The 27219-nt window shown below is 34.6% G+C and overlaps 5 protein-coding genes across 5 annotated transcripts; 1 reads left to right on the top strand and 4 right to left on the bottom strand.

The window, feature by feature from the left end:
- Window positions 1–1593: 1593 nt before the first annotated feature.
- LOC111012725 (protein S40-7) lies at window positions 1594–2744 on the bottom strand. The gene has a single exon (XM_022286979.2). It carries the CDS (start codon window positions 2623–2625, stop codon window positions 1882–1884), a length of 744 nt encoding a protein of 247 aa, XP_022142671.2. The 5' UTR covers window positions 2626–2744; the 3' UTR covers window positions 1594–1881.
- Window positions 2745–5391: 2647 nt separating this feature from the next.
- Window positions 5392–7451, bottom strand: LOC111012724 (putative germin-like protein 9-2). Its single transcript, XM_022286978.2, has 2 exons — window positions 6993–7451; window positions 5392–5754 (listed from the first exon to the last, which is right to left on the bottom strand). The coding sequence occupies exons 1-2, from the start codon at window positions 7341–7343 to the stop codon at window positions 5476–5478; spliced, it is 630 nt and encodes a 209-aa protein (XP_022142670.2). The 5' UTR covers window positions 7344–7451; the 3' UTR covers window positions 5392–5475.
- Window positions 7452–9970: 2519 nt separating this feature from the next.
- On the bottom strand, window positions 9971–11751 carry RHS18 (root hair specific 18). Its single transcript, XM_022286944.2, has 4 exons — window positions 11451–11751; window positions 11092–11271; window positions 10840–10996; window positions 9971–10553 (listed from the first exon to the last, which is right to left on the bottom strand). The coding sequence occupies exons 1-4, from the start codon at window positions 11688–11690 to the stop codon at window positions 10144–10146; spliced, it is 987 nt and encodes a 328-aa protein (XP_022142636.1). The 5' UTR covers window positions 11691–11751; the 3' UTR covers window positions 9971–10143.
- A 3847-nt stretch (window positions 11752–15598) lies between these two features.
- Window positions 15599–16762, top strand: LOC111012561 (uncharacterized). Its single transcript, XM_022286732.2, has one exon. It carries the CDS (start codon window positions 15799–15801, stop codon window positions 16642–16644), a length of 846 nt encoding a protein of 281 aa, XP_022142424.1. The 5' UTR covers window positions 15599–15798; the 3' UTR covers window positions 16645–16762.
- Window positions 16763–19304: 2542 nt separating this feature from the next.
- NLP1 (nitrilase-like protein 1) lies at window positions 19305–25749 on the bottom strand. Its single transcript, XM_022286871.2, has 9 exons — window positions 25437–25749; window positions 24578–24626; window positions 23603–23694; window positions 23286–23437; window positions 23162–23208; window positions 23018–23051; window positions 20066–20232; window positions 19810–19906; window positions 19305–19725 (listed from the first exon to the last, which is right to left on the bottom strand). The coding sequence occupies exons 1-9, from the start codon at window positions 25523–25525 to the stop codon at window positions 19550–19552; spliced, it is 903 nt and encodes a 300-aa protein (XP_022142563.1). The 5' UTR covers window positions 25526–25749; the 3' UTR covers window positions 19305–19549.
- Between the last annotated feature and the right edge of the window lie 1470 nt (window positions 25750–27219).

The raw sequence follows: 27219 nt of genomic DNA, 5'->3' as shown, positions 1-27219 counted from the left end.
CACTGGAAGCAAACAAATTACCTCTGGAGGCCGTCAAGCAACATCACCACCAGCAAGGATCTGTCAGAATATTTATAAACTAAAACGAGTGGAAAATTATGATATAATGAAAGGAAGTATGTCAATCAAATCCAGCTACTGCTCTATCCAGATTAAACTATAGGCCATGCACGACTCACTTTTCACTTTAATACTTTTCGTCTATGCACTGAATAAAAAGAATTCAGGTTTCAGAAGTCCCCAAACAAGGAGCCATACCTAGTCTAATCCCCTCAACTTCCTACGTACCATGACAGAATAATGGAATAAAAAGTAACTTGAAGTTCATTAAAGGAGGGAAAGAACCAAACAGCAGTTATTCAAATACGATTACCCATGAACTTATTTTTGGAGCCACATTTTATATGCATTATTTCTGGTATTGATTATAGAACTCTAGAAAGTACAATTCTGTATCATCAACATAGCTTGATTTCCTGCATTTGTTTCAACCATTTTGCCTATTAATACCTATGTAAATTGATCTTCATTAAATCTTAATGAATTGAAGTGTTGATTGTTCATCATTCTCCTCTGTAATTATTAATCCTCTCTACACTAATAATTAATCCTCTCTTTTCCAGCTTCCCCTCACCCACATCAGTACGTACTCATCCTGCATTCCAAGAGGTTCGATCACCCATTACAGGAGTTGAAAGCAACAATAAACATTTCCATGGGGGACGGAAGTTGAAAGCAACAATAAACATTTCCATGGGGAACGGAAGTTGAGAGCAACAATAAACATTTCCATGGGGAACATATGGTCCTCCGTCACAAACAATCATAGGTTGTTCTAGTTGTTAATAGGACTAATATAAATAGTAAAGGGAGTTGGAGCGAATAGATTCAAACCATTGTAACTAGCTACCTAAGATTTAATATGACAACCAAATGTAGTAGATACAGTTGTCTCGTGAGAATAGTCTGATGTAGGGATTGAGGAAAATATCATTAAACACAGCAACAAAATGGATACTTTTGCTCCTTATGATCCCAACCCTATTAAAATAAACAGACATGTTGGGCTAAATTTGCTCGAGGTTATCACTACAAGAAGGTATCATAAAGGACGCACTCTGTCATTCACAACTTATCATGTTAAGCCAGTATCCACATAAAGAAAAGACATGAGTGATGGTCCGATAAAGGTAAAAGAAAAGCTCCACAATATTCAGAAACAAGCACCGTTCGACTCAACCTATAAAACATGTAGCGTATTTCTTAATCCAGATGTCCAAGAAACTTGGCAAAGTTACAACTAGTGTTCTATTGATTTGATTCAGTCAAATTAAGAAAAAAAGAAATGAACAGTGTACACAGTTTGAATTATTTTATGCCGCCTTATATGACTAAGTAAGGAGTAATTGGCGTTATATGACTAAGACAGAGTAATTGAGCTCCCTTTAAACACAGAAGGATAAACGAAAAAAATTAACCAAATTGAACACTCTCCATTTTGGACTTCTTTTTTGCACCCAATAGTTTTATGTAGAATCCCTTCTAGTTGAACTCTTGTAACTAGAAATGTAGATGCAAATCTAACAACATTACTAGAATTTAATAATGATAGATTGAAAAATGTTTTCAGATAAACAGTCAAACTTACAAAGAAACTTGCCAAGTAAATTCTTAGATGCCCTTCAGATAATTACAATTCCAATTCTTTCTTATGATGAGTGTCAAGCAGATTCAAATATTCCTGGACCCTCGGCATTCTAGAAAGAGCGACGCAAATAGTCGTCAAAGTGAACCAGACACTCGCAGCTTTGCGAATTGTCGAAAGCTAAGTAAGCAAATCTGTTCCTCCAAAATTAATTACAGAAATTCAATTCCCATTAATCAATCAAGAAAACCTGTTCGTCTCCAAACTGCGTTGCGAACCTGGCGGAGATCCCTGCCCTTTAACGTCCTTCCTGCGCCCTCGAGCACTGAGCATGACAACAATGGCGATTGGGCCAAACTTCTGGCCACAAACTCGTGCGGCGGCAACATCTCACCATCTCCTTCATCAATGTCATCCACGTCCAACTCCTGGTGTCTCTGAACCGGCTTCGACATTATCGGCACATTCACCGGGGCCGACTGGTACTTCAACGAGGCAGAAATCGGAAGGGGCAATCGTTCCAGAGGAGGTTTCGGAATGGTGGGAATCATACGGGAAGACGAAGGGGAGGAAGAAGACGACGAGGAGGAAATGGACGCCTTGTGGTAGAAATAGGAAGAGCTGCGGAGACTGGACGAGGCCTCGTTTTCGGGGAGAGCGGCGAGGATTCCGAAGGTCTCCGGCTGGGGGAAACCCTTGTGCTGAAGGTGGTGGATGTGGTGGCGAGGAGTGGAAGAGGAAGAGGAGGAGGGAGTGGAGTGGGTATGGTGGCCGGATTCGGCAGCGAAATCGCCGGTCCAGAAGACGTCGTCCTCGTTGAGCTCGTTCTCATCGTCGGCTCCGTTGACAGGGGCGGCGGTGGAGCTGAAGCTAGGGTTTCCATGGCGGGAGGCCGGAGATGAGAGGGAACCGAGAAATCGTTCGGTGGATGAGGATTTGCGGTGGCGGAAACGGGCGGCGGAGCCAACATTGACGTCCATTTTGGCCGGAATCAGAAGAATACCCGCGCCGTCGTCCAATCCGCGAGGGCAACGCAGGGTTTTTTAATAAAGGCAGAATTTCTACATTAAGGGCAATTAAGAACAAGCGTTTCTCTGTGTGTAAATGTAAATTTATAGAAGAAAAAGTCTTCTTTTTACCTTTTAGAAACAGAAACAAAATCAAGAATAATCGGAACTAAATCTTGTTTTTTTGAATTATTTTCAACTGAAATTTAAATAAAAATATCATACAACTTTAAACTATATTAAATATTGCGATAAAATATATTTTTCGTCTTTTCATCCCTGAGTTTAAAAAGCCATCATTTCAATTTCCATTCACATGTTTGGTAATTGAAGTTTGAATTTATTTTTTTAATTGATTCCTAAAATTTCAATTTGATCTTGACTTAGCAAAATGATGATGTAGTAGTTAACATATGTTACTAGATAAAAAGAGATTTATCAAATTACTCAAGACGAGCGTTGATGAATCTAGTTTGATTGTCGAAAAACTTGGTGTTCACATTATTGTAAATTAGAACCGAGTGAATTTAAAGGTTTAATTTGATAACGAAGAGGGGTGGTCGAGAGGGGAAGAAATGAATGAGAGGAGAATGGAGAGAGAAAAATGAGGGAAAAATGTCACTTAAAGATAATAAGGAATAATAAAATTTATCAACTCGTTAAAAATTATGCATAATCAAAGTCTAGTACTTTGGACCCATTTGGTAACGTTTTCATGTTTATCGTTTCTAATTTTCTTAACAAATCTAAGCATTTTACAACTAACTTTGTTTTTCATTTCTGGTTCCCATTTTTAATTTGTTCTAAATCTTAATGTTAGAATCATGCAATATATTTTTCTTTATTAAAAATAAAGAAACAGAAACAAATCGGAGCCTTTATGTTAGCTACTACATCTATTCATCATTCCACTAGCTCAACTCAACTGAGAGACGAGAGAAAAACTAAATTCAAACTTGAGAACTAGTTAAAAACTAAATTCAAACTTTATGGACTAAATATGTCATTGTTCTATTTTCTAAATCAAATTCCAACTAATTTTTACTCCAAATTCTAGTTGAACGAATCATAGTTTCCTAATTTTTTTAGTATACTTGTAGGATGAAGATTTGAACTCACAATCTTTTCGTCAAAAATAGGTATCGTAACCAAGTGAACTATCTCGAATTGACTAGTTTGACAAAGAAAGTACATATTTATTTATTTTATTGAGAAATTAAATGTCATATATTTTGAACTTTATTTTTTTTAATTCAACAAACACAGAGGTGGAGAATTGAATATTCCACCTTAAATAAGATAGTTGGCATATTACTACCGAGCTATGTTCGAATTGGTTTATACGTATATACTTTGATCCTCATTTTGGTCCTTCGTAAAAAAAAGAACAATCTCCTTTCTAATGTATACTTTTTTTTTTGTTAGCTTCATGTATGCTGTTAGGCGTGGTTGTTTAGAGTTTTATATGCATATTTTTTACACAAAATATCTTGAATTTCTCCAATTACATATTTAGTTGTCAAATGAAAAAAAAAATTTAATTTTCTTAAACTTTTTATTTTATTCCTAAAACTTCTTTGTGGTCGGCGACTCAAATTTGTAATTTAACTAAAATAGAATTGGTTTCTATTTCTCTTTGCTCCTTTAATTTGTCCTCAATTGTGACTACTTGACCCTCGGTCTCTCTGGTCGGCCAAAAATTTCAATTGTAAAAAAATATATATAGATGTCAAATACCACTGAACTAAGCTTATATTATCCATTCATTATTTGTTAGGTCGTATTAAAAATTATGTGGAGTCTATCAAAATAAAAAAATTATCTATAAATAAAAAATTATAGTGTGAACAGAAGGGGTAGGTATTAATTTTCCTTTAGCGAAGTTTAGTAATGTGACTGTACACCACAATTAATATTCAATTCAATTGGTTAACAAAAAACATCTCTCATTTGAATTGATTAATATACTCCATAAAAATGACAAATATAGAAAATGAACTTGCCCTATAAAGTAAGATTGCGTCAAATCTAATATTTCACAAGTATATTTTTCAAAACATTTATTTCTTTAATCACATAATTAATTAACCCAAACATTGAATAATTATTATATTTAAATTATTTAATCGACATACTAAGTGGTCCTCCTAATAAGCTCACAAAATTTCATTTAAAAGTGTCGCCCCTCAATACCATCTAATTAATTAAGATTATGGTTTAAGAAATTTCTCGTCGGAATACAATTTTCCATCATATTAAAGAGAGAGCACTATATATTCTTTATGAACAATGTGCTCATCGATTAACACCTACCATCATGTTTACTACTACAAAAAAAAATTTGACAGCAAAATGATTTATTTTCCTGCATTTCTCTTTTCTCTGATCTCCCATGCATCAAAATTTTAGTGGTAGTCAGCAAAGCATAGATGCTAACCAATAAACACTAAAATATTTTCATTCTTAATTATGGTATATCAACAAATTGAAAGTCTCTCAATTCAAGCTTTTGCAGAGTGGAAGAAAACCAAAATGCTCATTCAATCTTCCCTCGTAGCTAATTCTATTTTTCTTGTTTAAGGATTGATTTCTTCTATGCCATTATAATATATATAGATTTCAAATATCAATGTTTTACATAATAAGATATGTTTATTATTATTGGATAATGATTTTCTAACACCAGCTTAATTCGAAGCTTTTAACAAACACGACATGAGAAGGAAAACATTTTTTATTTTGAAAATGACAATAAAAAAAGACACACACACACACACATATATATATATATATAAAATGGCTTAAGCTTGTACTTTTTTAAGATTAATTTGGGGGTGTAAGTCCATGTTTGATTCTACGAACGACAGCCACATGAGTGTTGAAAGCCTTAGCGAGAACATCATCACTTATCCCACTCGAAAACACCGACAACGGCACCGACACGGTACCGGCATTGGCACTGCCGAAGGCGGCGATGGCGGTGGCGGAGTTGAGAGGGTCGGAGTTGAACTGGAAGTGAAGCAATCCTTTAGGGAACAAAAACAGATCCCCAACTTGAAGGGTCTGGTTGAAGAGTTTGTTGGTGGTGTCCACGAACCCCACCTGCAAGGAAATTGGGAAGAAATAAAAGTATAATAATTTTAAAACTATTTGTTTAAGAATGATGAATATTTTGTGAGTATCTATATCTAGTTATCGACTATGGTACACAAACTCTCATAATTCATACATATCACACGTGAATTGGTGGATTTTTCATAGTTGGAGGGGTGACAATCGATAGACTTTCTTTTCTAGATCGTCGTCTCATCAATGAGCCTAGATTCATAGAGATGGATTTTGTGTTGGTCAATATGTGTCTCATTTTTCAAGTATAGTTTTATTTGATAGAGATCGACAGGTGATTCATTCTTTCGTCTTCTATAGTCTGTTAGTCGTCTTGATCCACCAAAAATATCTTGAGCTAGCTTCTTTGAGGAGATTTAATGGGAAAGAGAGGTGTGCATGCAGACATTTTTATGGTAAGAGACTGATCTAGCTACTTCTACAATGATCTATATTAGATTGTGTACTTAAGTAGTCCATTATTTGTGGTATATACAATCATCATTAGTATCAATGTTTTACATAATAAGATATGTTTTACATGTGAACGAAAAATACTTGGCTTCCTTGCGGGTGAGGAACAAATCTTTTCTTCGCCACCGTTAAATGTTTGACAACTCATTATTAAAAACAAATTATGTTTTTGCATTTTTAATTATCTCTTAGTTGTCAGACATTTAACTGTGGTGAGTACAAGATTAGTTCTCACCGGTAAGGAGCCAAGTATGTGTGTATATTTTGAGACTTTCGCAATTTTAATCTGTATATTCATGATAATATCACACGTGTTTTAAGATGCCAAAGATATATATGATTTCATATGATCTAATACATTTACAACTTATCTTCACTCGATAGATAAAAAACAACTCATGAAGGGTGATAAAGTTCATGAAAAGTCTAATAGCAATATATTGAAAGGTCATCGTTCGTGATGAAAATCGAGTAAAAAAGCAAATAAATTGTCTTTGGTTACGTAATGAGCCCAAAAAATACTTTAAGCAAAAATATTTATTTGCATTTTGCTACTGACCACCGCTACAAATTTGATAATCTTTGGTTCTCTAAAACAAATAGAAAAAATATCTCAATTTCTTTATTTTTTTTATTTTTTTCTTTTTTGACCTGTCAAAATTTTAATCACGGTGATATCATTTTCCCTAATAATTACTTTTAAAAATACAATATTTAAAAAAGAAACATTGATAAAAAGAAAAAAAAATGTGAAAGTGGACCTGCAGGGTGCCGGAGAGAAGGAAGAGGAGCTCCGCCGAGCGGGGGTGGGTGTGCGGCGGGTTGACGGCGCCGGCGGGGAACTGGAGGACGGTCAAAGAAACGCTCTGCCCGAGGAGGGCTGGGAACTCCAAGAAGGTCGCTTTTGTGGGCTTGAAATTTGGAGGGAACTCTCCGGCCACGGCGAAGCGTAGCCCCGTGAAGGTGAAGAAACTGCCGTTTGCGCCGCCGTCTAGTGGGCCGATGAAGTCCACTATCAGATCCGCGTCGCCGGCGTCGGCCATATTCCAACAACTGGACAAGATCATGGCCACAACCACGAAGAACAAAAAATAAGAGGAAGCCATAGCCATTTATGTTATATTATATTTTAAGTATGGTTTTTTAATTATTGGGAGAGTTAAAGGTGTGATTTTTATAGGGAAGGAATTTGGTTGGAAATTTTTGGGTTATACAGAGTGTTATTCTTTCTTTCTTGTGGGTTTAATTTGATGATTACAAAGAAGGATTTTCGCTTTGGATTTGTGGGATTTGTTCTAGAAAACGGGGTTTTTGGATGGAGGTGTTTGGAGTTTAAAGAATGTTTGAAGAATTGTTCGTTTGCCTAGGAAAAATAGGAATATGCCTTAATAACTAAATTTGGATCTAACATGTGATAGGTTGGTATTAATTTTGACTTTTTAATGCCAATTACGTTGAACCGAGCCCATCATGTTAACACAAAAAGAAAAAAACTTAGAAACATTACTTCCCCTTATCGTATAGCTCGTTAGAGGAAATCGGACCTACAAAGATTGATGAATTATATTCTTTGCCTAACTATATTTGATTAGTTTCTTACTAATGATACATACGCTAGAGGCCCTCCTAAGTCCTAAGCATATCTCAAAAGGAGCAAGGTAGAGGGGGTTGAAAACAGCGTATGGCAAAGCTCCTTCGAAGGGTTGGGAAAATCGACTATTTGATTCTGAATTGATTCATGGTGAATTTAGGATGAGTTTAGGATGAAGTCAATTATTGTGTTCCCTTTTTTAGTTGTATAGTTTTTGTGAACATTAATTTTCAATGACTAAATATTAGAAACTCTACGTACGTATGTATATGTATGTGTGTAATTTAGATAGAAATTCAAATATTTTTTAAAGAGAAACGGGGAGGGGATGAAATTGTACCCTAACAAACATGATTTTTTTAAATAAAAAACTATAAAAAAAAACCATTATCAAATGGCACATAAATTATCAAAGTTTAAATTAATTTCCACAAATTTTGAACCTCGTCTCAAATTTAATTATTGGGCCAAAATGAACATAGCTCAACTGTAAGCTGACAATCCTTACTTGCATATTAATGTGGTTGGTAGTGAAATTTACTTTGTTAGGTGGCTTCTATATATCTCACATGGTCGAGCTATAATACATTTGGGCCAAATGTAATTTGAACATAGTTCAATTGATTAAGACACCTATTTTCGATTTATAATTCAACGGATTAAGGCACATATATATGTTCAACCATGAAGTTGAGAATTTGAATCTCCACACCAACCACATGTTGTACTAAAAAAAATTCGTGAGTTCGAATATCCACCTCTATATATCGTACTAAAAAATAAACTAGGTTCACCTCGTAGCCTAGGGTCTCACTCAATTGGGTCATATATGTGCCATCCTAGCTAGTAGCTTCTAGCTCACGCAAATCAATCTAATAAACGTGTCGAGTCATTGAAAAACCCACATTGAAAATTACATCATTTTGTTTGAGACTTCGCAAGAAAAAAGAATTTTACTTGAAGTGTTATTAATCAACATCCATGATCAATTAGCTTACAATTCATGATCCTAAAAAGTTCAAGAACTTATGGTAAAGAAAATTATAAGTTAGAAGAAATCGCTGGATGCTTGTAATTTGCAATTTTTAAAGTTAAGTTTTAGGTAAGTCTTCCAAACGAGAAGTGATGGGAAAAAATATAGACAAACTATTTAATTTTTTCTCTTAGCAGCAATAATAAACCAATAAGAGATAGGGATGAATTAAAAAACTTAACCACCAAAAGGATTATACTGGTTTGCCCAATCTTGGGACTATTCCCGATCTTCCACAAGAGCAAATTCCATAATTGGAATATTATAATGGAGGGATATCATTGTATAATGACTATCTTACTTCTATCCTAACAATGACTATTTAGGATTACATAATTAAAAATATCTTCACCAAACCTGCATATACGAACTCTTTTTCACACAACCACTCAAATCTCTTTTATTTGGATTCTGTACAAATAAAATCTTCCTTATTAAAAAACAGTATCTTAATCCTTATAAAAAAGCAATACTCTACCTCTCTGGTAGGAAGTCGTAGTAGAGTTGAAAATAATTTCCCTCATAGGTTACAGGATTTTCTAATTTGGCTCCATTATAGTCTTCTTAATAAAGTTTGCATATCAGTGTCCATCGATTCACACTTTAATTGCCAACCAAGCATTGTTCAACTGATTAAGATATATATCTTCTATCAAAAAGCCCCCTAAATATGCTAAAAAAGAATCCACACTTTAATTAACACAAGTATCATTGTTATAATTTATAAATTTTAAATTATTGGGACAATACAGTAAAAATCTTAAAAGCATACAGAAAATTCACACAAAAGAATAATGATTACATTTAACAAAATACATTAGAAATAATGGCAAGAGGTTAAAAAAATTCATTTAGGATAGCAGTCTATATGCATGCACCTTTAATATAATCAAAGTTTAAATATTATATATTTTTGTTCCTATATTTTGGCTCTTTTTCATGTATTTTCAAACCATTGGATTTAGTCTTAATATTTTCAAACTTTCGCTTATTTTAATTCCTCGTACTTTCAAAAACTTCTATTTTGATTACTATACTTTTAAAAAGGTGATCAATTTGATTTTTATTTGAAAATTTTTAATACAAATTTTACATACAATGGAACCCCGTTAATATATACAAATTTATGACTATAATTCAAGAAATTTAGTGAACGTTTTGAAAGTACTAGAACTTATAAAATGAATAAAAATTGAAAGTTCAAGATAAAATAGGCAAAGTAAAAAAATACAGAGACCAAAATAATATCTTAGCATATAATCAACCCTAAAAACTAGGGTTATGACATTCAATTAACAGCACCACATCTTTTTCTAATCTCCCCCTGAGAACCAGTGAGAACTTGAATTCTTCCCATATTGATCATGGCTTGTCCAAACTTATACGAGAAGTCGAATCCAAATGCTACATTCGACACTAGATCTTTCGTTAATGGATTTAAAGCAAGTTGTTGATCGATTTCCAGTATCCCTCTTCGTTGCAATATCTGTTTATGAAATGACTTGTCGACGACGAAAGAACTTAGAAAGTTCTGGTCAAGAAATACAGCATTGTCGTTGTCTGAATTTCGAGGACATTGGTTTCGCAGGTTGTTGAGCAACCATGGATCGATGGTCGGGTCGGGTCTCCCTGTGTTCTTGTAATTATAGAGGCGATCCTTGAAGAAAATGCAATGTGCTACCCCAACAGTGTGGCCACCTGCTTGTGTTTCAGGGAAACAAAAATAATAATCACCCGTCTTATTTGATAATTATTTTGTTTTTAGTTAGTTTCTCTGCTAGAATGTATTGGATTTTTATTACTATTCACTAATCACAAAGATGTTGGATAAACTTTAATAGAGGATAAGAGTAATGATAAAAATAAAATTTACATTACAAACTCAATAGAAATGGAAGTGTAGGGACTGAAAATATAATTTAATCAATAATAGAAAAAGTAAAGAAATTAACACAACAAGAACATATTATTTAGGGCTACCCACCAAGAAGATAAACCATATCTGTAACACTTAGGTTCCTCTTAGAAAAGGCTGCAATGGAGTCCGAGACTGATATCGAAGGCCCCGGAAGATCTATGTTAAAGGCGGGTTTCAACCCGTCTCGCCGTCCGGTCTCCACGCCGTATCGTCCTCCTCCAGCCTACAATAACCCAATGACGATATATATTGATTCACAAAGTGTCTTCGAAAATACTTATAAAAAGAGAAAGAGAGAAAAGAGAGATCAGTAGGAACCCAAGAAACAGCATCTCTTGTAGCCATGGCGATAATATCAGCACAAGAAACAACTCCAGGGCATGCCCTCTCCACAGCATTCTTCACTGCATCAATAAGTTCGTAACCTCTTACGCTCAGGTTCGGAGGAGCTCTCTTCTCGCTATTGCTTCCATCCAGTAGGAGGGAAGCGTCACATCCCTTCAAATGAAAAGATTTTATCAAATTATCCACGAAACCCAAACACTTAAGCTATGAGTAGTTATAATAATCTTTTCTGAGACCGTGACATTTCTATCAACATCAGTATCTAAAATCTTGAGACACTCTCAGCATGTTAATGTCGAAAGAGAGTGAAAACAAGGAGAGAGAGCGCTTACAGAAACAAAGCAGTCATGGAACTGTAAACGAAGGAGAGCGGCAGTGAGAGTTCGATCCCCCGCAAGTGCAGCAGTAACGACATTTCTAACGATGGATTCAACATCTCTGAAGCCACATTTTCCCTTATAGAATCCCACCTGAAGGTTTCCAGAGCTCGAAACTACGAAGCTCAAGAGCATCATGAGACCTAAGGCGAGCGCCAAAGAACAAGGAATTTTAGTTGTTGACATTGTTGTCATGGTTATGGAGCTGTGAAAAAGGAATCAATCAATCAAATGAGTATGCCAAATTAATTGTCATGCACACAATTATATTTCTTCCCTGTATCATCTATATATATGTATAATGGCAAGGTTTAAGCTTCTCTATAATTGGCTGGAATGGGCTGCACGATTTCAATATTCTAAAACTCAATCTCAAGACGTGCAATAATTGAACAACAGAGCAAAAATGACCATTTTGCATTGACTTGTAAAAAAAGATGTGAAACAGCCCCATGAACAATATGTAGGATTTGGCTGTGTCAAATCAACTTGGAGCAAATCTTTTATATATATATATATATATATATATTTGTTATGAAATTATATTTGGAGTAAAGAGACATGTGTGAAGGGCAACATTATATAGATATGGGAAGATCATGAATCCAAGTATATGATGGTATATATAATTGAAGGAAAGTTTGTTTTTTCTTATATAAGTAATTTTCATATATATATATATATATATATATTCTTTTTTTTCTCTGTTTTTGTTGAAAATTTTGGATAACAACCATGGAAATGGTCACTAAACATGTTTATGTTTCTTCTTTTAGTAGAAAAGAAAAGAACAGTTAATTATGTTTTTCTTTAGAGAAATTGCAGTGGGCGGCATCTAGTATCTCAAATACTCATATCAGTAGTATATCAGACAAATGATATTAGTAGTATATCATATACATATTGCACAGACACTCATATCAATAGTATATCAGATGTATATCACATACATATATCAGTAGTCATATATATTACATATATATTTACAGATGTATATCATTTAGGTAAAGTTATCATTTTAAAATTGGACATGTGTTTCTTTTTTAAAGTGCTATATTTGAGAAAACTGAATGTGGTTGGTTATTTTGATAAGTTTACTAAATAGTTTTGTCATATTTGCAACGGTCTATTTTCTTTATTAAAAAATAGAAAACAATAAATAAGAATATTACCTACGCAACTCATTATTTTTCAAAAATTCACTTTTGTTTTTTGAAATTTTAACTAAGATTTCAAACGTTTTTTTTTTTTTAATATCGACTATATTGAAGCATAATTTTAGAAAACAAAAAGCTTAAGATGAAATCGTCATCTTTTGTTGTCAATCCAATAGATCTTTATTAATTATCCTCCATAATTACCGCCAAACTAATTGGAGAGAAAATGGAAGGAAAAAAAAAGACATTTTATATTCTCTCATAAAGAGATGAGAGATTTTATAATTTTTCCAAGGTACTTTAGAAAGAATTCAATAGGCATGAGTTGTCAAACAAAATAAATAAATAAATAACTATTCCCCAATTAAATAAATATACAAAATTTATTTTTAAAAATTCAATAGGGTGGCCAACTAAAACTATTTGGACGTGGTGTTTCAAGTCCAATTCAGATTGTGATCTTGTTTTTAATTAAAATTTAAATTAAATAATCAATACTATTTATTATCCTCTCTGCTAAATAATTAATTTGTTACATTATTATAATGAGCTAACAAGAGAACTATTGGATTTGCAAATTTCTATTAATCAAATTTTTAATTATAATTTTTGTCATTAATCTATTATATGTATCGTAGATGTAATCCTTATCCACGATTTGAAAATGATTAATAGTTGTGTATAATTTGGTCAAATTATCGTTTCTCTATAACTATCTCTTATCTCTAACGACATCCTCTCATGATCACATCACACGTTAAATCTTTCTAATATCCAAACTAGTATTTTAAAGAAGGATGTCACACTTGCCATTTCTATACCGAAAGATATGATTAGTTGAAAAGTAGCAAATATTTTAAATTTGTCTTTAGGATGATCTAATCCAAATTTGGGTTTGTGGTGAAGATGTGTTGTTCCAAGTTGCTGTATTTGAAGTTGGGAAATAATTAGTGTTCTACCGTTGAGTATTCAAAGAAAATTTGTTTAAGGTGTTGATTCTCTTTTCAAATAAAGGTCTTCTTTGGAAGAATCTGAGTTAGCTGAGTAGTTCGAGCATGAATTTCCAAGACATCCTTTTCTAGATCAAAAAAAGGTGAAACGTTGAAGGTCCATAACAAGTAATATAAATGAGTGGAGTGACTTGCTACTTTCAATCATCAAAGGAAAATAGAGCAAGGCAAGGGAGAAAGAAGTTATTTCCTCTTTTATGGTAGTCTGCTGCCGGTCATGACGATTACTCTGTCTGCCAACTGTAAATTTGAAGTAAAGGGTCTAAAAACAACAACGTTTCTCAACTTTTTTACAGATGAGAAAAAAACGCATAAAGATCAAAAGAGACAAGAAAAAGCTCGAGTTGTTTTTCAAAGTTTGTTTTTCTGTGAGATTTTAGATCGAAATGCGATATTAAGAAATAGGAAATCGATTCTCTAGCTCGAAATCGAAACTAAGAATAGGATATAATTGGTGAATTGTGCTTGGTTTTTTGTATGGAATCTCTTAGGAATTGTTCACAATTGTGTACTAATTATAATTAGCCAACAACTCTTCTCATTTTATTTGTTTAACAATCCACTTCTTTCTACTATATCGATTTGTCACGTCTTTTTTGTTTAGTATAACATGTGGGGTGGGGGTTCGAATGCATGACTTTTTGGTCAGAGATAGGTGTCTTAACCACTTGAGCTAGACTCGGTTTGGCATGTCATGTTAAATTAGTCAATATTTTTATGCATCATCATTTAATTCAATAAAAATGAGGGAGTTATTCAACGGAGAGTCTAAGCGCACAATTATTGACAAACCATGGAAACTAAATTAATCATAATATTTAATTAATCTAGTTTTGCCCTCACTGTCAAACAAATTTACATGAGCATTGTTACTATACATACTTGAAAGTCAAGTTACCTATTTGCTAAAATAAAATAAATGTAAGGACTAATAGTTATTTTAAAAGTTGTATGACTAAAACAGATATTTTAAAAAGTATGGGACTAAAATAAAATAAATTCAAAAATTCAAAGACCTAAATGAATATTTTGAAAGTTGAAGAATAAAAAATAACTAAACTCTCTTGAAAGTTCAGGGACGAGGAGATTTTATAACCAATTTGGACATAGTTCAACGGGTTAAGATACTCTCACATGTTGTACTTCAACAAGGTAGAGATTTTAACCTAAAAAATAATATGAACCATAAATCTATGATCAAACAAAGCTTTCAAAATGGTGAAATTGAATTGATTCAATAATGTGATATATGCATAACCACTCTAATACTACAACATGTGGACTAGAAAATTCGAACTCACAACGTTTTAGTCGAAGATATGTGTCTTAATCAATTTAGCGAAGTGTATACCTATTCCTCAACCGTACTCTAAGCTATAATATTTGTGTTTTCATCTCTAATATTAATTAATCACAAATATAGATTACCATTACATATCTTTGCCAAACTTAATTGATAATCAAGCATCTAGCATCTCTTTTACTATTCTCCTCATTTACAATATAATATTGTCTAAATATATATATATATATATGTATATTTTCGAGTTCAAATCATCTCCGAGTCGAATTACTACACGTGTTGAACAATCAAAATAACATTTAGAGAAATTCCCATTACCATTAATCAGAATAGATCCAATTATATGATGTGAATATATCCCCTTGTTTGATCATCATTTCCCTTTTTTGTGATCCCTCTTATCTGTAATTGGCCGACAGATGGAAGAAAATAAATTCTCACGCGTTTACACAAATTTGACATGATTAATCCTTAAAATTAACCATCAACTAACTGATGTGTGTGTGTGTTTTATTTTTGTTTGTTTTAAGATAAGAGAAACAAACAAACATTATAATTTTGAATATGTACCAATGGCAGTATAAGAACAGGCATCATAATGACCACAAAATGAAGATTTGGTTGTAAAACCACTCAACCAAGAGATCCCAAAAGCCAGGAACTGACCTTTTCTAAAGCAAATTCTTTTGATCAATTCAAACCTCAATATAACAATCCCCAATCTCATCCCTCTTTCATATTTTCCCACCATAAAAAAAAAAAAAAAAGAAAAAAGAAAAAAAGAAACACAACAGTTTATCAACTTCTATCTTTATCTGATATCTACTGCAGCCATGGCTGCTGCCTGTGGAAGCCTGCAACACATCTTTGAGACCCCATTGCCTGAAAAGAATCCTTCCCTTCTTGAGACCCTCTCATCATGGAACCAGATCCTGCCCGTGAAGCCGACCGAGCAGTCGTCGTTCACCGAGATCTTCGGCGAGCTTCATTTCAAGGAGAGCTTTGTTCCTCCTTCTCCTTCTCTGTCGCCCCCGTTCACAGACTCGAACGCTGCTGCGGCTGCGGTGTCCGCTAATAGCCCGTGGAAAGAGCCGTTCTTGAACGGGGAATCTTCGAGCTTCCACGGGAGAAGCAACAGCTTTTCGTCGACAAATTCGGAGAGCCTGCAGCTGTGCACAGAAGGGCTGGGGTATGAGAGCTTGGATGATGTTGAGGATTTGAAAGGAGAGATGGAGGAAGAGGAATGGCAGAGGGAGGTGGAAGAGGAATCAGTGGCCTTGAAGAAGCAGCAGATTCAATATCAAAATTTGAAGCCTGGGATGATTAGGAGATCAAGATCAGCAAATATGGCAGATTTTCCTCCACCAATTTCTTGTATGGGGAAAAGTGGGATGCCTTGGGTTGGTTTCAAGTCCTACAGATATGGGGGAAGGTTTATATTGAAGGAAATAAGAGTTCCCACACATGAATTTCTTCATGCTTCAAGGGAAAATGGACGTCTGAAACTGCATATTCTTTTACCAAATGAGCAGACCATAGAGACCAAGGAAGAGGAAGAAGAAGAGGAAGAGGAAGAAGAGGAAGAGGAAGAAGAAGAAGAAGAAGAAGAAGACAAGAAGAAGCAAGAGAAAGAAAATGGTATTGGGAAATGCAAGGTTGTAATTGAAAATGGCCCATAATGAGATAAGAGGCCATCACTTTTCTTAGGTAGAATATTGCTGCAAGCTTGGACTTTTCAAGTCTCTGCTTTTTTCTTCTTAAAATTGATGAATATGCCTTCTCAATGATTTCCTGATCTATGCCATGCTTGCATATTTTACTAAACTAAAAACACCATCTGGGATTGGAATGGAGCTTAATAATTACACTAGATGAACTCCATGGGGCTAAAAACCTCACAAATATGAGAGAACTCGGAATACAGGACAAAGTGATTACGAATGTTGATAAAATCGTTCCTAACCTCCCACGAAATTGGAAGAGTTTTGATGATTCTTAACATCTACAACGAGCATGATGGGTGGCCAAGAGAAATCAAAATAATTTGGTCTTTTACAACTTCTTGAACTAATGGAACCTTTTAGGTACAAGGGCCATGAATTTTTGAAAGTTAATTGCATAGAGAGACATGTAAAAGAACATTCTTTGAACATTCTTTGAACTCCAAACACATCTCCATCCAAAAATTACCCCATTTTGTAGAACAAATCCCACAAATCAACAGAGAAAACCCTTGTCTGTGATTATCAAATTAAACCCACCAGCTGGATATCAGAGAATTAAGGCATCAAAATTAAGAACGCTCTGTATAACCCAAACATTTCGGACCAAATTTCCCCAAATCCCTTCCCTATAAAAATCATACCTTTATCCCAACAAAACCATAATGAAATATAATATAGCATAATGGCTATGGCTTGCTCTTGGTTGTGGCCATCTTCTCCCATTGTTGGAATATGGGCGACGCCGGCGACCGGGATTTGATACTGGATTTCATCGGCCTACCAAACGGCGCCGCAAATGGCAGTTTCTTCACCTTCATCGGCCCACTCAGCATTTTTTTGGACTCATTGGGTAACAAAGACAATTCACGTACATAAGTTTTTCAATATTTGGCAGAGTGAAAAATGCAAAACATAAGTTTTTTTTTTTTTTTAATAAATAGTTGTCAAACATTTAAAAAGATGGTAAAGACAAGATTTGGCCTTCAATGATAAAGAGCCAAGTATTTTTCGTTCAAATATTAATATAGTTGTACCAAGATGTACCTAAATATACACCAATCTAGTATAACGTTGCAGCAGTAGCTAGACCAATCTCTTACCATAAAAATGGCTGCTTGCACACCTCTTTTTCCCATCAAACCTCTTCAAAGAAGCTAATTCAAGATCTTTTTTGTGGATCAAGATGACTAACAAATCATAGGAGACCAAATGATGAATCAGTTACCAATCTGTATCGAAACAACTATACGTTAAAAATGAGTTATACATATTGATCAGTATAAAAATCATCTCTATAAATCTATGCTCATTGATGAGACAACAATCTAGAAAAGTGAGTACGAGAAATCTACCAATTCACATGTGATACGTCCGAATTATGACAGGTTGGGTACCATATTAAGTTGCTAGATACTCCCAAATTCATCCTTTTTAAATAAATAGTTTTAAAATTATCAATACTTTTATTTATTCCCAAGGTGGGGTTCTTGGACACCACCAACAAACTCTTCAAGTTGGGGATGTATTTTTGTTCCCTAAAGGATTGCTTCACTTCCAGTTCAACTCCGACCCTCTCAACTCCGCCACCACCATCGCTGCCTTCGACAGTGCCAACGCCGGTACCGTGTCGATGTTTTCGAGTGGGATAAGTGATGATGTTCTTGCTAACATTTTCAATACTCATGTAGCTATCATTCGGAATGATAAATGGAGTTACAAGTTACCCCCTAAATTAACCTTAAAAGAAGTACAAACTAAATATTTTATCATGAACTCATCATATATATATATGTATGTGTGTGTCTTTCTTTATTGTCATTTTCAAAATAAAAACATGTTTGATGTTTTCTTTTCATGTCATGTGTTTGTTAAAAGCTTAGAATTAAGCTGGTGTGACGAAATCATTATCCAATAATAACAAACATCCCTTATTATGCAAAATATTTACCCTTTTTAAGTGTTCAAAGTTCTAAGATATTTGAAATCAATAAGGCATGGAAGAAATCAATCCTTAAACAAGAAAAATAGACTAGGGAAGATTAAATTAGCATTCAAGTTTTCTTCAACTATGAAAAAATTTGAGATAAGAGACGCTTTCGATTTGTTGATAAACAATAATCAAGAATCGAAAAATATTTAAGTGTTCATCTGTTGGCATCTAATGCTTTGCCTAACCACTAAAATTTTGATGAGTATGAGAAAGAAATGCAGAAAATGAGATTATGCTGTCATATGATCGATAAGCATCTAAATATTATTCATCAAGAATAGTACTCTCTAAGCATCTAAATATTATTCATCAAGAATAGTACTCTCTCATTTGATGAAAAATTGTAAACTGAAGAAAGACTGCTTAGAATAGTGCTCTCTTTTATTTGATGGAAAATTGTTCTCTTTCTGGAAAATTGTAAACTGAAGAGAGACTGCTTAGTACAAGATTAACAAGAAAATATTTATTAAGGAGCGATACTTTTAAATGAAATTTTGTGAGCTTATCAAGAAGACTACTTAGTATGTCGATTAAATAATTTAAACATAATAAATATTTAATATATGTGTTAAGTAATTATGTTGTTGTTTTAGTACAACAAATTTGGGGACATGGGAGTTTAAACTTTAACGAAAGAATACTTCAGCTCCTTTCTTATTTCCCGAGAATGTGCAATGTTATGCACTTTCATATTCCAAACGAAATAACAGAAGCTATTCATACATGTTTCCACTTTCAAAACTAAATTAATTCATACTTCATGCTGATCTTTGAAATATAAATAGGGGAATTGAAAGTTGTCTAGTGTCTATGGTCCTAAACTTTCCACCTTTCTAGAATAGGAAACTGACAGGATTGAGACCGAAGCTCTTATAAAACGGGGTTGGTGCCATCTAGAGTCAGAAGAGCCTTGTATAACTCGGGTCGGCGATCACGAAATACTCCCCAAGCATGTCGCTTGGACTTGATTTTATCCAGATCAAATTTGGCTACTAAAACATCCTCATCCTTGTCATTAGCAGCAGCAACAATTTCTCCAGTAGGTCCTGTCATTAAAGCATCCATATTATGCATATGGCTTCAATCCAAGATGTTTCAACTTTTCAAATGTTAACATGCAAACACGGTACCTGCTATAAAAGAATTCCCATAGAATGTGATCTTGCTTTTTCCATGCTCTGTCTCAATGATCTCCGTCCCAATGCGGTTTGAAGCCACCAACGGCACCTGAATATTTTTATGTTAATGAGGTTCAAATTTTGTTCATTAGCGGGTCAAGGAGGCTCCCCGAAAATACAAATCATGAAAGCCCTTAGATAACCAAAAAAGAAACTAATTCTTATGCTAACATCATATAGTCGGCTATACTGTTGTCCACAAACTTACCACGCTAGCACCAGCATGTCCTTGCATTACGCGTTTCCAATGATCACGAGAATCAAGTCCATCATCTTGAGGTTCAGAACCTATAGCTGTAGGATAAAACAGAATCTCTGCACCTTGAAGAACCATAGCTCTGGCGGCCTCTGGAAACCACTGATCCCAGCAAATGGCTGAAATAAAAATGATTTGGTACCTTTAGCCTCACTCTCTTTTTTCTTATATAAGAAACAGAGTTCTAGTAAAAGGAAGAAAACAAAGCACAGCCTAAGGACGAGGGTTTGAGAAAACCCCTCTCCCCTATTACATGCATTTCTTAATTTTTTTAGAAAAATACATCTTACCTCCAACGACTAACTTTGCATGTTATCAAATTAGACTAGAAACACTGGGACAAAAATTCCACCTTATTCCACACAATGGCAAATTATTTGAGCCTCCTCAAACATCAAGCCACTGGGGTGGAGGTTACTAAATATTACAAAGTTATATTATAGCACTTCATTCTTCCTATTCGGCAATTTGATGTATGATTTAATCGAAAGAGTCGTGTCATTCAAAATCAAAATTTGGATACCAAAGGCATACTTGGGTGATCTTGTAGTTCCTACAGGGTGGAGACGATGAAGTCGGTCCATGGATTTCCCTCCCTTTTCTTTTTTCCTTTTAGGAGATAATAAATTATTTCATTTATAAATAAAATATGGTACTATGGTAGTACACCAAATGCCAAGGAGGTACACGACAGCTCTAGTATTTTACAGAATTAACAGCATAAGTACAAAAGAACTTAGATTAAAAGCGAAATGGAATCCCAAAGGTCAGCTATTTGGCGATCAGTTGAATGAACACATCAACTCTCTTCAGAAATTGTATTCTCTGGAGTGGTGAGAGATATCAGTGAAGAGTCTGAAATCCTTCAAGCAATCGAGAGCTGAGAAGCAAAAACTCCTGGTCTCATTTCTGGAGAATTTATTTAAGTGTTGGAACACCATGTAGGTGGATGTTCTTAAGGTCTTATTAGATACTTTTGAGAATAAATTGTTGAGTGCTTGCTCGAGGGAAAACTTCATCTGCCCAATTCCAGAAGTAGTGATATGACTTCCTCTGATCTGTGATCAACAATTTTGGACCAACAAGCTTGGTTCAGTGTGGGTAGAAAATACTAGGGAGAAAGTCATACTAACAAATTGCAGATGGTGCCACCTAATACAATATCTTGCACTCAATTTCCTTTTGTTGATTACAGGCACATCAAGGACGCTGTACTCATCACAAATGAGGTGGTTGAACTGAAAGTTCGAATACAGATGCTTGGGTGCTCAATACTGACTTTCAGAAAGGTTTATGATCCGATGTATTGGAATTTTCTCCTAGCTATCATCCAAAGTAAAGGCTTCAATAACCGATGGAGAGATTAGAAACAAGAATGCATTTCTCATACTCTCTTTCCACTTTACTCTTATTTTTCCTCTTTGTGCTTCTCATGGATGTGCTCAACATAATCTAGTTAAAGCCCCCTACACTAATTTCCTGAAAGGTGCGAAGGTGGGAAGCAATAGAGTGGTGATAAATCAATCACATTCTTTTTATAAGACTAAAAGAAGTCCAAAAACAAAAATGTTCAAGCTAACGCCAAGGCAACCAAAAGAATATATATTATAAACAAGAATTTCAAAAAGGAGCCCCACATAGAAATTGTTTTTCATCAGCAGGTAGAGAGTTGGGTAATATTTTGGGCGTTATTAAAAAGTTTGAGCATATGCTTGCTATGAAGGTTAACCACAACAAAATGGGTTTGCAAGTGTTAAAAAAAGGATCCCCGGGAGGTCCCAGGCAAAGCATACTCTTTTGGTTGCTCGGTGGAAAATTGGCCCTTGCATTTCTTAGAATGCCCTTTGGAAGCATCCAAATTCTCTTGTTTTTTGGGATCCTGTTGGGTGAAGAGAGTTTGTGAAAGACTTGACAGATGGAAGCATAATATCTTCTCGAAAGGAGCTGCTCAAATCATCCAATTTATTCTCACTCTATACCTATCTACTTTATGTCTTTATTGAAGATTTCTTCTAGAGTGATATAATTCTTGAAAAGAAGATCACAAGGGGTAATACTTCATAGCCCCTTGGCTGGTTGGAGGAGGGTCTGTAATCATAAAAATGACGGGGGTATTAGTCTTAGCAATCTTAAAGAGCGGAACATAGCTTGACTTCCACGTGGGTGTGGAAGTTGATGTTGAGTGGGCTAAACACAGCTGATGTTCCTCGGATAAGACATCTTTTTTTTTTAAGGAACATTCTAAAAGTTACCTCCTTTTGAATATTTGTTGTTTTTGTAAAGAGAATGGGGAAATTAAAAATCACCTATTCCTTCACTACTCTATGTTCAAAATCTTTGGTTCCTCTCTTGGGTCTTTTCTTCAATTAGCCCTTTGGCTTTGAGAAACTTCTTGGAGGCCAGCATTTAAAGGAAAATGAAAGATCCTATTAGAAAATGCATAGAAGATTTAGACTGAGAGAAACATTAGAACTTTCAAGGATATGTCAAAAAAAGCAACGAAATTTAGGAAGTGTTTAATTTCAAAGTCTATCTTTGAGCTCTCTTTCAAAATTATTGTAATTACAATTCTTCCCCCCCCCCCCCCCCCCCCTCGTAAACTGGAGAAACTTTTAGTAATCCCCTTGGCTTTCTAGATTTGATTCCTCACCTGTCGTATTTTGTTTCTCTATTGAATGTCTTGTTTCTTATTAAAAAAAAATCAATAATAAATCTCTGCACGCCAAATCAAAAAATAACATGGCACGCCAACATTTCCTTATGATTTAACTCTGCCCTATTAATGGACAGCACTAACTAATAAAATAGCATCCGCAAGGATCAAGGACAAAACTAAGACTTCTAAAAGATTGGCTCAAACTATAAAAGTTTCCAACAGTGGAAGAAGCAAAACAATTATCTTACCAACTCCAATCTTCGCAAATTTTGTTTGGAAAACCTGTTCAAGCATCAAAAAAGGCATCATGATGAGTTCCACTAGTATTTGAATTCAATTCACAGATTATCCACAGATTGTGCAGATTAAGATGCATAAACACAAGCGCTCACCTTAAACCCAGTGTCACCAGGATTAAAGTAGAACTTCTCCTGATAGCCTGTAGAAAATTAATGTTTACTGTAAAAACAATTAATATAAAAAATTTTGGGTTAAGAAATAAATGCTTCTTGCTACCTGGTCCATCTGGGATATGGGACTTTCTGTAAAGTCCAAGATCTGACCCATCAGCATCAATTATGGCTATGGAGTTATAATGGGCATTATTAGCTTCTTCAAAGAAACTAACAGGAATCACCATACCCAGCTCTTTTGCAAGTTGCTGCATCCTAGACAAGAAACAAATGCTGAAATAAGTTTGACAAAAAAAGCATCTATTTCGATAAGGTCAAGAGTAAATCTCTGTCCCTCTGATAAGGGATCTGAAATGGATGGAGTATAAAGCTATATGGAATGCCACGTTAAGAGAAATGCCAATGTCGATTTGACTTTACCTAAGAATTGTAGGATGATCTTTATAAGGCTTAGCTCGTTGAATATAATCCTCCCTTTGTGCCTGGCAGAAGTAGTAGCCTTCAAATAGTTCCTGAGAAAATCCATGAGAAAAAGTTCAATTAAAAATATATATATAATAAAAAATTAGCTTGTTGCAACCAGATGACTCCAAAGAAAAAGAATCAGTTGTCTAGCCAGTTTGTCCCTTAGTAGGCGGTGTCTTTACAGTTGATGTATCAAACACAATTCAACAAATTTCCACACCATGCAACAAGGCAGCAATAAGATGGACATGACATCATATGCGGAATGCTTTGATGCATGCATATGCTGCATTAGTATTCGATGAATCGACTCAGGCTCATATATATCATTTTCCTCAAATCAACAGGTTGTCTTTGATCATGTTGACTTTGTTGATTCATTGGCTCCTTATTTCAATTCGAGGTTGTATCAACTATCAAGTTAACACCATTATCTTTGTTCTAAAGGAACTTTTCCAAGTCATTTCTTCAATGCACGCTTTATGATTTCTAAGGATGTGTTTTTTCGTAAATATTTCTATGAAATCAGAAGTTAAATATGAATCTATTTTACAATTTCAAAGTGGTTCGGTAGAGTGTTTCTTTGGCCTATGGATTTGAAAATGTTAAATATTTGTGATCTCTTGAAGGGGAGAAGTCCTTATTTTTCATTGCTGCCTTTATGTGGAAGTGATGTTGGATTCTTGGATCATTAATTTCTCCACTGCCAATTCTCTGAGACTGAGGGTAGGATTCAAGCAGCTTTCTGAATTTGATCCTTCATCCATTTCTTTTAATACAGTAGCTTCAATTTTTTTTAATTATGCTTTTTTTTTTTTTTTTATGGCCAGACTTAGAACTAATATACATAATGAACAAAAGTAACGTCAGTGGGATAAATTTAACCTGTCAATGGGAAAAGTTTATAGATTTAGTTTCTAGTTTATATACCTGAATCAGTACTATGTTTGCACCCTTTGCATGCGCCGATCTAACCAGCCTGCAAAGAAATGGAAGTTCAAGCAGTATTAAACACGCACAAATGAATAAACTAGAAACAGCACTAGAAGGAAGCTCTCAAACGGGAGCCAACACATCAAGATGTATAAAAGTTAATATACTTTCAAACCCTAATGTTAGCTAGTTGTCTACAGGAGAAATCTGGCAAGGTCACAAGTTTTTGCTAAATGAGGGAGCAGCACAAAAACTTACTCCTTGAGAGTGAGGAGACTTGCAATACTAACGTTAATGGACAAGGAAAAAAAAATACTAAAACCAAATTGTCAATACACAATGTCTGCAGCACTAAATCAAATAAAAACTGGAATTTATCGGCCATGATAAGACACTCCTCGGGACAACAATAAAGAATCCCGAATCTCAGTCGCTTGAAGTTTAGTCATAGTCATACCAATCACCTACAACAACAAAATAAACTCAAAAAGTATCCCACTACTTCACTACTTTTTTTTACGAGTTCGGATCAGCTTGCGTGCCATCGACTAGATCTTACCACATTTTGTGTCGAAAAACATAAGAATTACTAATCGTGAGGTTGGTGGCCACTATGGGTTTGAACCCGCCCCCTCTTCATTAACCCAACTCCTTTGGACAGCCACCATGATAGTTATCCCATTACTTCACTATTTCGTTCATGTACAACAACAACTAGAAGCAAAGAGATTCAAAATGAGCATCACAGTTACGGGGGCGTGACACGAAGGAACAATGAATTCAGATTACATAAAATTCAAAGACCCAGGTGTAGGGAACAACTGAAGTAGAAACCCATTTGAGGAAACAGGCAAACCTTTCAGCGGTGGCGACATTGGTGGAGACGTCGTCTGTGCAAGCAAATTGCAGAGCAGAAACAGTGACCTCTCCTCTTGGTGTCGCCATCGGGAGGTCAGTCGGCTGGTTGTTCCTGTGTAGTCCGATGAAGTAGTCGAGGGCAGGCGGAGCCGGAGCAAATCTGTCTGCTGCTTTTTTTCTTTACCAAATCCTAACTTTTGAGAGACAAATTGCGACTCGTAAGGCTGCTGATAAAGCGAAATTGTACTCGCCTTTTGAGCTTGGGGACTGGCAATGGCGTGAAATGCCCATTTCTAATCATCTTTTTCCGAGTGGGGACGAAAAACAAGTCTAACATGGCTTGCCAATTGCGATTGTGAGCAAGGGTGCGTCGATATTTTTTTAATAATGTTTTATTTTAAATTTATTCCAAATACATATCACCAACCAAATTATTTTCTTGAAAAATTATATGTCGTATACCAATTACCGTTGAGTTATATTCGCTTTGGCGGTTGTATTTACCTAATTATAAAATATCATAAGATTTTTATTACATTTTTAAGTCTTAATGGTCTTATTTTTTATTCTTAACATTTAATTACCAAATCGTAAGGGTTCGGTTGGATGAAGTCTCAGGTTGGATTAGGTTATGATTTTCCCAACCCGATGGATTGGATTAGGTCTCAGGTTCAATTTTTAAAACATCGGGTCAGTCCAACCCAAGTCGAATTAAAAAAAAATACAACTCAACAACCTAACCCGAAGATATTGGGTTGGGTTTGGTTGACCATCAAATTCAAACTCGACGGTTCCTATATATGGCCAACTCAAAAATTCGAGTTTGTTTCCAAAATCCCTCCTAATCTGACCCAACCCGTTAACATCCCTAGAGGACATGGAATACAAAATAATTGATTTGATATATCAATTTTCTTTACTCATCCATTGACCTATTTCATCATCTCAGTAAATAAAGCTCACATCACATCACGTAAATAGAAAATAAGCAATATTTTCTAACAATAGAGTCGAGTGGTGAGATTTAATCAAACTATAGAGATGAAATTAAAAGTCTAAAAACTGCACTGACAAAATTGAAACAAAAATCAAATTGTGGTGATCAAATTAAAACTTTTCATACCATATACACCAAACTAAAACTACACTAAATCATATGGGAAAGCAATTTTGTAATTTAACCCATTCAGATTTAGGCTAGATGAAAAATGAGAGCAAAAGGACTTTCAAGTCGCAAAAAATAGCTGTGAAATGATTTACAAAATCTAACCCCACCTTGAGCATCGAATTAACACTAGAAAAAAAATAAATTAAAACCAATACGTAGCTCAATTAAAGATATGTATTTCTATTTAAAAAATTGTAGGTTCAACTCCATTACTAAAGAAACCAAATATATTTAAAATCATATCTAACTAAAACTTATCATTAAATTTGTGGTTGGTAGTAAAACACCGATTCTCCCCCTTTGTTTGAAAGGGATAAGGGATAAGATCCTTTTTCAAACCTGCTCCCTTTTATTTTGATAGAAAACTAAACTGTTTATAGATTCTAGAATAATAGAATAATTTTTTTTTATCTATTATTATATTTGATCCACCAAAATTTATAAATCTAATAAAATGAAACGTTCGCGGGCGAGTATTTACTCTTTTTATATGTGTTTCGGTTCTCGGGTTCACGGGATTTAGCCAATTGTCTTGATCGTGGGATATCATTGAGAAATATGAACCTATAAAATAACTACCCATCCACCATTTATTTTATATACATTATAACAA

The sequence above is a fragment of the Momordica charantia genome (assembly GCF_013281855.1).
Source record: "Momordica charantia cultivar OHB3-1 chromosome 3 unlocalized genomic scaffold, Mcharantia_2.0 BLBB01000003.1, whole genome shotgun sequence".
NCBI classification, from domain to species: domain Eukaryota; kingdom Viridiplantae; phylum Streptophyta; class Magnoliopsida; order Cucurbitales; family Cucurbitaceae; genus Momordica; species Momordica charantia.
Note: the sequence above shows the minus strand (reverse complement) of the source record. Positions and strands in the feature narration are given on the sequence as shown.

Bases quoted from the DNA above. Each gene is read 5' to 3' on its own strand.
- NLP1 (XM_022286871.2), bottom strand. From the start codon at position 25,525: ATGGCGACACCAAGAGGAGAGGTCACTGTTTCTGCTCTGCAATTTGCT. The intron at 23,052-23,161 runs GTGAGCGCTTGT...ATGCTTGAACAG, and splicing joins CTGGTGACACTGGGTTTAAG to GTTTTCCAAACAAAATTTGC. The intron at 19,907-20,065 runs GTAAGTTTGTGG...AAAAATATTCAG, and splicing joins GACATGCTGGTGCTAGCGTG to GTGCCGTTGGTGGCTTCAAA.
- LOC111012725 (XM_022286979.2), bottom strand. From the start codon at position 2,625: ATGGACGTCAATGTTGGCTCCGCCGCCCGTTTCCGCCACCGCAAATCC.
- LOC111012724 (XM_022286978.2), bottom strand. From the start codon at position 7,343: ATGGCTATGGCTTCCTCTTATTTTTTGTTCTTCGTGGTTGTGGCCATG. The intron at 5,755-6,992 runs GTCCACTTTCAC...ATTTCCTTGCAG, and splicing joins TTCTCTCCGGCACCCTGCAG to GTGGGGTTCGTGGACACCAC.
- RHS18 (XM_022286944.2), bottom strand. From the start codon at position 11,690: ATGACAACAATGTCAACAACTAAAATTCCTTGTTCTTTGGCGCTCGCC. The intron at 11,272-11,450 runs GTAAGCGCTCTC...TTTCATTTGAAG, and splicing joins TCCATGACTGCTTTGTTTCT to GGATGTGACGCTTCCCTCCT. The intron at 10,997-11,091 runs GTTCCTACTGAT...GGGTTATTGTAG, and splicing joins CAAGAGATGCTGTTTCTTGG to GCTGGAGGAGGACGATACGG.
- LOC111012561 (XM_022286732.2), top strand. From the start codon at position 15,799: ATGGCTGCTGCCTGTGGAAGCCTGCAACACATCTTTGAGACCCCATTG.